This window comes from Zonotrichia leucophrys, chromosome 1A (assembly GCF_028769735.1).
Source record: "Zonotrichia leucophrys gambelii isolate GWCS_2022_RI chromosome 1A, RI_Zleu_2.0, whole genome shotgun sequence".
Classification (NCBI taxonomy): domain Eukaryota; kingdom Metazoa; phylum Chordata; class Aves; order Passeriformes; family Passerellidae; genus Zonotrichia; species Zonotrichia leucophrys.
The window spans coordinates 71,694,705-71,702,471 of NC_088170.1; the positions used below are offsets into that span (position 1 = coordinate 71,694,705).

Sequence of the window (7,767 nt, forward strand, 5' to 3'; positions counted from 1 at the left end):
ATTTATAACAGTTGGTTACTTTGGTATATCAGTTATGTTTCGTACCTCCAAATATGTATTTCTATTGGTTAGCCGGGTTTCCCTGCCTTCTTACCCCCTTTTCCCTTAAAACCCTCTCCTGCCCCCTGCTCGGGGCCATTTGCTGGGTGTTTCCCTGTCGGATCTCAGGATCTCAGTCCTGAGGTGCCACCGAGAGCACCCTTGGGGGGCTCGGGAGTCCTGGAATGTTCCAGAAGTGTCTGGTGGCTGCACTTTGATCCCACACAGGAGACGACACCTGTATGAGGACAGGAGGGTTTCACCGGGGTGAATGGTGAAGGGATTGGTTAATTAGAGAGTGAAACACAGGGTTTAGGATTTCTGTACAGGGGGGTTTAGAGAAGTAAGATGGAGGAATTGGGGCGTGTCCTGTCCTTCTTCTTCTTCTTCTTCTTCTCCTCCATCTTCTGTGGTGATGGTGGCACTTTGGGATTGGTCATTACTAAAAGTGCACTGGGCAATAAGGGTGAAAGGTATTGGGGAAAAATGATAAATATTGTACACGTAACTTTGGGTATAAAGATAGGTGACCGCCCGGAGGCAGCACAGTGTGCTCATGGCTGGCTGCTGAGCAGAGTTCTGTCGGGCCGAGGGAAAATCTTTTAGATAAACAATTAATAAACATAAAAACCGAAAGAAGAACTGAAGCCTCTTCTCGTCCTTTGATACGCGGGCTGCCCCAAGGCCACCCCGGGCCTTTCCAGGCCCTTCAAACAGCCGCAAAAACCCGACATTTCCCCTCCTTGTTGGTTCTTCTGTAATAAACCCACAGTTTACCCCCAGCAAGTGGTCGCCTCCTAATTCGTCTCTCACCGCGCTGCTCCGAGCTATCCCCCAGCTCAGCCCGAGGCCAAGACGCCGAGGGGGGCTGCCTTCAGCTGCACAGGGGCCCTGGCCTTCGCCCTCACCAGCCAGCCGGATCCAGGGCCGTGCACGCCCATGCGCAATTTGTTACCCCTGGAACTCTGCTGAGCTCCTCCTTTGGCCTTGACGTTAAAACCAAAGGGAAAAATGACCTTTAAGTGCTGTGTGCTGGCCACGTGTGTATTGCTGGGGCAGAGCTGATGGGTTCAGCAGGCTGGCTTTGGTCAGAGGGGGATGTTCCCCATTTACCTGGTGTGTGAGGGCGTGCACGGCCCTGGATCCGGCTGGCTGGTGAGGGGGAAGGCCAGGGCCCCTGTGCATCTGAAAGCAGCCCCCCTCGGCGTCTTGGCCTCGGGCTGGGCTGGGGGATAGCTCGGAGCAGCACGGTGAGACACAATTAGGAGGCTGTGGGTTTTCGGTGTTTGAAGGCCTGGGAAGGCCCGCGGGTGGCCTGGGGCAGCCCGTTATCAAAGGACGAGAAGAGGCTTCAGTTCTTCTTTCGGTTTTTTGTTTATTAATTGTTTATCTAAAAGATTTTTTTCAGCCGACAGAGCTCTGCTCACAGTCACCATGACACACTCCCTGCCTCCGGGAAGTCACCTATCTTTATAAACCCCTTGTTACGTGTACAAATTTATCATTTTTCCCCAATACCATTTATTCTTTACTCGTGCACTTTAGTAATGACAATCCAAGTGCACCATCACCACAGAAGATGAAGGAGAAGAAGGACAGGACACGCCCAATTCCCATTTACTTCTCTAAACCCCTGTACAGAAATCCTAAACCTGTGGTTTCACTCTCCAATTAACCAAACCCTTCACCATTCACCCCGTGAAACCCTCCTGTCCTCATACAGGTGTCTACCTGTGTGGGATCAAAGTCCAGCCCCAACACTTCTGGAACATTCCAGGACTCCCGAGCCCCAAGGGGGGTCTCGGTGGCTCCGCACCTCAGACTCAGATCCTGAATCCCACAGGAGCGACACTTGCTGGGGTGAAACTGTCGGTTTATTACAGAAGAACCACAAGGAGGGAAACACCCAGCAAATGGCCCCGAACAGGGTCAGGAGAGGGTTTTAAGGGAAAAGGGGGGAAGAAGGCAGAGAAACCCGGCTAACCAATAGAAATACATATTTGGAGGTACGAAACATAACTTGATATACTGAAGTAACTGTGCTGGTTTAGGGCAAATTTGTTAAAGAATCTGCAAAGGAGGGCCCCTCCAGAAAGCGAAACCCACACAGCCCCTCCCCTCTACTTGGCTGGCACTGGGGGGACAGTGATGGCAGCAAACAGGGTGACAATAGCTGGGCTGGCACTGGCACTGGGGGACACTGATGGCTGCAAACGGGGTGACAACAGCTGGGCTGGCACTGGGGGACACTGGGGGTGCACACAATGTCCCAGCAGCTGGGCTGGCACTGGCACTGGGGGGACAGTGCCAGTGCCAGACAGTGACAGTGCCAGAATTTTTTCGGGAAAAAATTCCTCGGAGAGAGGTGGAAAGAACCTGTTTATTTGACTGGCCCAGCACCCCCAGCACACAAATGAACAATACCGATGACACCGCTCTGAGAAAGATGGCAAAATCAGAAAGTCTCTGTCGGGGGTGGTTGCTCTGTTCTCAGTCCCTCCGGCGCTGGGGCAGCTGCTGCAGCCGAACCTTCGGTGTTCCCGGGTCCCAGTCCGGAGCAGGTTCGAGATGGTCACAGGAACAGGAGAGGAGAAACAGTCCAGGAAGCAATGTGGACTGTTTAGCTAGAACTAGCTAATAAGCAGAGGCAGAAAGCAGAGCAGAAGCAAGAGCAGAAAAAGAGAGCAAGCAAAAGCAGCAAGCTGAAGCTGGAAGTGAAAAAACAGCCTCATGTACCGCTTGTCTCTGTGTCCCTGATAAGAGAAACCCAAACAAAACTTCCACTCTTCAGAGCCGGTCTGAAAGGCACAGAACAGATGAATGGGGATATACAAGCATCATAACGTCACCCCAGGACAGTAACCAACTGTTATAAATCATAGGAGGGGCTCCGGGGCTACAGCCAACCATAACTCCCAGAGAAAAGAAAATTCTCGAAACCTGGGAGGAGAAAAGGAGTGATTGACTGGGCCCAAGGAGGAGACAACTTTCACTTTATAAGAGAAACCAGGGGAGGAGCAGTTTCGTTTCCATAGCAACCGAACTGACAGGGCAGCAACAGGAAGTCCTGGGAAAGGAAGAAACCATTTAATACAGAAAATAGGGGGAGCAAACGAACAAACTTAAGAACACACCACAGCAACCTGGGTTCTCTCCCCAGTGGGCTGCACCTTCAGCTGCACCATGAGGTTCACGGTGCGCGACTGCGACCCCAGCACGGGCGTGCCAGAGGAGGATGGCTACGAGGATGAGTATGTGGTGAGTGCAGCATCTGCTCCCTGTTCCCCATTCTCACTCCTTTGGGAGAAATGTCACTGTTGGGTCAGGTTTCTTCTCAATCCTGAAATCAGTCAATGTGCCTGAAACAGCAAAATTCGGTGAAATGCCGCTTTTAGGTCTTTCCCCAAGTGCAGCATCTGCTCCCTGTTCCCCATTCTCACTCCTTTGGGAGAAATGGAACCGTTGGGTCAGGTTTCTTCTCAATCCTGAAATCACTCAGTGTGCCTGAAACAGCAAAATTCGGTGAAATGTCGTTTTTAGGTCTTTCCCCAAAGCTTCGTTGCTGTCAAAGTTTTAGTGCCTTGTGGAATGGGATGTGAGGGGACACAGAGGAGGGAAGGAAGAAATAAATCCCATTGTGTGTTTTCAGAATTGTGCTGCAATATTTCCACCCCAAACATTTGGATTTTTGTTAATTAATGAAAAGGATACAGCCAGATTTCAGGAAGTATTGGAGGAAATAAAGGCTCCTTCTGGAGAGAGCTGGGGGAGCAGGGAGGGATCCAGGAGAGCTGGGAATGTTCCCTGGAGCAGGGAGGGATCCAGGAGAGCTGGGAATGTTCCCTGGAGCAGGGAGGGATCCAGGGAGAGCTGGGAATGTTCCCTGGAGCAGGGAAGGCTCCAGGCAGAGCTGCCAGCACAGGGCAGGGCCTGCAGGGGCTCCAGGAGAGCTGCAGAGGGACTGGGGACAAGGCCTGCAGGGACAGCACCCAGGGAATGGCTCCCACTGCCAGAGGGCAGCCATGGGTGGCATCTTGGCAATGAGCAATTCCTGCCTGGGCTGGCATTGCCAGAGCAGCTGGGGCTGCCCCTGATCCCTGCAGTGCCCAAGGCCGGGCTGGAGCAGCCTGGGATGGTGGGCTTGGAATGGGATGGGCTTGAAGGGCCCTTCCCACCCAAACCATTCTGGCATTTGGGACACTCAGAATCCATCCCCAGGGGTTTTTATGGAAGTTGGGGATGGCAAAGGGAAGGGAGACCCTTCCTGGAGTGCTGAGATTGCCAGTGAAGCCCCCAGAGCCCAAAATCCCTTCCTGGAGAGGAGTCGGGGTGGGGATGGATCCAATGCCAGGCTGGGAGAGCTGGGAATGGAGGGAATTCCCTGGAGAGGGAGCCTGGGCTGGGATTTTGGGAAGGGATTCCCAGAGCAGCTGGGGCTGCCCCTGATCCCTGCAGTGCCCAAGGTTGGACACTGGGGCTGGGGCACACAGGGACAGGGGGAGGTGGCCCTGCCATGGCTGGGGTGACACTTTATCACCTTCAAGACCCTTCCAACCCAAACCATCCTGGAATTCCATGGATTCTGAGGAATTCTCTCCATGGAAGAAGCCCAGGAGGGGCCATAAAGGCTTTGACCCAAGTGATGGTCTTGTTTTCTGCTCTCCTTTAGTCTCACAGATTTTTTTAATGTAAAAATTGTTAAGGATTATGAATTAATAAATAAGTACTATTTATTTATTCATCATAAATGCTATTTCCCTCTTAAATCAATACTATTTCCCCATAAATAACCATAAATACTATTTCCCCTCTTTTTAGAATCTATTATGATATGATTCTCTTGGAATTAAAAGCAGGCATTGTCTTGGCAAAATGCTGTGGGCTCTTTTTCCCTTTCCAAGGTGAGGATTATTTCTGTAACTAACCTGAAAATTTCCTTTTTTTTCCTCCCAGCTGGAAGACTTGGAGGTGACAGTGTCTGACCATCTCCAGAAGGTTCTGAAGCCCAACTTTGCAGCTGCCTGGGAGGAGGTGGGAGATGACTTTGAGAAAGAAGAAACCTTTGCCCTCAGCTCCATCAAAACCCTGGATGGTGAGATAATCCCCCATTTATTGATCACCCAGCTGCCAGGCTGGGGTTTGATTTCGTGTGATAAATAAATAATTTATCACACTGGAATGATTTTCTTCTTCCATCTCTGAATGCAGAAGCTGTCAATAACATCATCAAGTTCCTGGGCATGCAGCCCTGTGAGAGGTCAGATAAAGTGCCAGAAAACAAAAATTCTCACACCCTCTACTTGGCTGGTAAGTGTTGCTGCTGCTGAATTCCATGTTTCCGTGGATTTTTCTAATGAAGGGAAATGGTTTAGGAGACCCTGCTGTTATTTTGGGAGTTTTTCCTCTGTAAAAGAGGATTTTTCTCTGAAGTGACCCAGAGTGTTGAATGCAGCTGCTCCTAACCTGGAGATCTCTGTCTGTGCTCAGCCAAGCTCTGGGAATGGGGAATTCACCTGTGGGAATGGGGGAGAATCTCTGATTTGGGAGCTTCCAGAGCAGACAGGATTTAACCCCTTAATGCCTGGGCTTGTCTCAGAAGGGTGATTCTGGGAGTGTCTTGTTCTCAACTTCCTGTAGCTAAAGACACATCCTGAGCTCCCTGCAGCCCCCACAGCTTCTCCTGGATCATGGCATGGTTCAGGTGGGAAAACCCTCTGGGGTCAGTGAGTGCAGCCATTGCCAGCACTGCCAGGGCCACCACTGACCCTGTCCCCAGGTGCCACATCCACAGGGCTTTGAAATCCCTCAGGAATGGGGACTCCACCCCTGTGCCAGGAGGAATTGCCCCAAAATCCCCCCTGAGCTGCCCTGGCCCAGCCTGAGGCCGTTCCCTCTGCTCCTGTCCCTGTTCCCTGGGCTGTCCCCTCCTGGCAGGGACTTGTGCAGAGCCACCAGGGCCCCTGAGCCTCCTTGCTCCAGCTCAGCCTGCCAGCTCCCTCAGCCCCTCCTGGTTCTCCAGCCCTTCCCAGCTCCTCAGCCCCTCCTGGTTCTCCAGCCTTCCAGCTCCCTCAGCCCCTCCTGGTTCTCCAGGCCCTTCCCAGCTCCCTCAGCCTCTCCAGACCCTTCCAGCTCCTCAGCCTCTCCAGACCCTTCCCAGCTCCATTCCGGACCCCTCCAGCCCTCCAGGCCCTTCCTGCCCTGAGGATCCCAGAGCTGACCCCAGGTTCCAGGGGTCCCTCAGCATCCAGCTCAGGGACGGTCCCTTCCCTAACCCTGCTGGCCGCTCCATTCCTGCTGAAATCCAGGTGCCAGCGCCTCCTGCCCCCTGGGCACACCTGGGCATGTCCAGCCGCTGTCACCAGCACGCCCAGGACATTTCTCCAGGCTGAGCCCCTTTCCAGCTCCCTCAGCCCCTCCTGGTTCTCCAGACCCTTCCCAGCTCCCTCAGCCTCTCCAGACCCTTCCCAGCTCCCTCAGCTTTTCCTGCTTCTCCATTCCCTTCCCAGCTCCCTCAGCCCCTCCAGCCCATTCCCAGCTCCCTCAGCCCCTCCTGGTTCTCCATTCCCTTCCCAGCTCCCTCAGCCCCTCCATTCCCTTCCCAGCTCCCTTCCCTGGACAGCTCCATCCCCTCCAGGTCTCTCCTGCCCAGAGCTGTCCCCAGGGTGTCCCTCAGGCTGTGCCCACACTGGGGCTGGCACAGCCCAGGTGCCCTTGGCCAATCACCCACCTGGGGACCTGCAGCCACTGTCACCAGCACCCCCAGGGACATTTCTCCAGGCTCAGCTTCTTCCCAGCTCCCTCAGCTCCTCCTGGTTCTCCATTCCCTTCCCAGCTCCCTCAGCCTCTCCAGCCCATTCCCAGCTCCCTCAGCCCCTCCTGGTTCTCCAGACCCTTCCCAGCTCCCTCAGCCCCTCCTGGTTCTCCAGCCCCTTCCCAGCTCCCTCAGCCCCTCCTGGTTCTCCAGACCCTTCCCAGCTCCCTCAGCTTTTCCTGGTTCTCCATTCCCTTCCCAGCTCCCTTCCCTGGACAGCTCCATCCCCTCCAGGTCTCTCCTGCCCAGAGCTGTCCCCAGGGTGTCCCTCAGGCTGTGCCCACACTGGGGCTGGCACAGCCCAGGTGCCCTTGGCCTCCTGCCCAGCTGGGGACCTGCAGCCACTGTCCCCAGCACCCCAGGGCCTGTCCCAGCTCTCCAGGCTGGAGCTCTCCATGGGCTGTGCCCCAGCCTGCCCTGGCTCAGGAGGGGATCTGAGCCTCTCCCAGTGACCTGTGGCTGTTGCTGTGTCCCAGGTGTGTACAGAGGTGGCTGTGACGTGCTGGTGAGGTCCAGGCTGGCCCTTGGCGACGGTGTGACCATGCAGGTGACAGTGAGGAGCAAGGACGAGACGGCCGTCGATGTCATCCTGGCCTCGGTGGGCTGAGGGTCCCCCTGTCCTGCTGTCCTTCTGTCCTTCTGCACGGGGTTTTTATTCCTCCCTTGGGGAACTCTTTTCTATGCTGTCCAGTAGTGGCTGGCTGGTACTGAGCCATTCCCGTGTCCCTTCCCTCCTTGTTCCCACCTGACTGATGGCATCTCATAAGATGTGAGGAAACAGAATCAGATTTTTGTCAAAATTGCTTTTTATTAACAGAAAATAAACACTGGTTCAAGTGGTGGAATTCATATGAATTACTGTTAATAAAATAGATTTTTTTTTTTTGTTCTTATTCTGTCTGCTCCAGTACAGAAAA

The 7,767-nt window shown here is 53.9% G+C and overlaps 1 protein-coding gene across 1 annotated transcript in view; it reads left to right on the plus strand.

Moving 5' to 3' along the window:
• COPG2 (COPI coat complex subunit gamma 2) overlaps nt 1-7,705 on the plus strand; it is a 93,857-nt gene extending 86,152 nt beyond the window's left edge. The window contains exons 21-24 of the mRNA XM_064703101.1: nt 3,200-3,297; nt 4,993-5,131; nt 5,248-5,346; nt 7,327-7,705. Coding sequence (XP_064559171.1) covers nt 3,200-3,297; nt 4,993-5,131; nt 5,248-5,346; nt 7,327-7,457 — 467 coding nt within the window. The 3' untranslated portion in view covers nt 7,458-7,705. The remainder of the gene's footprint in view (nt 1-3,199; nt 3,298-4,992; nt 5,132-5,247; nt 5,347-7,326) is intronic.
• The last annotated feature ends 62 nt before the right edge of the window (nt 7,706-7,767 follow it).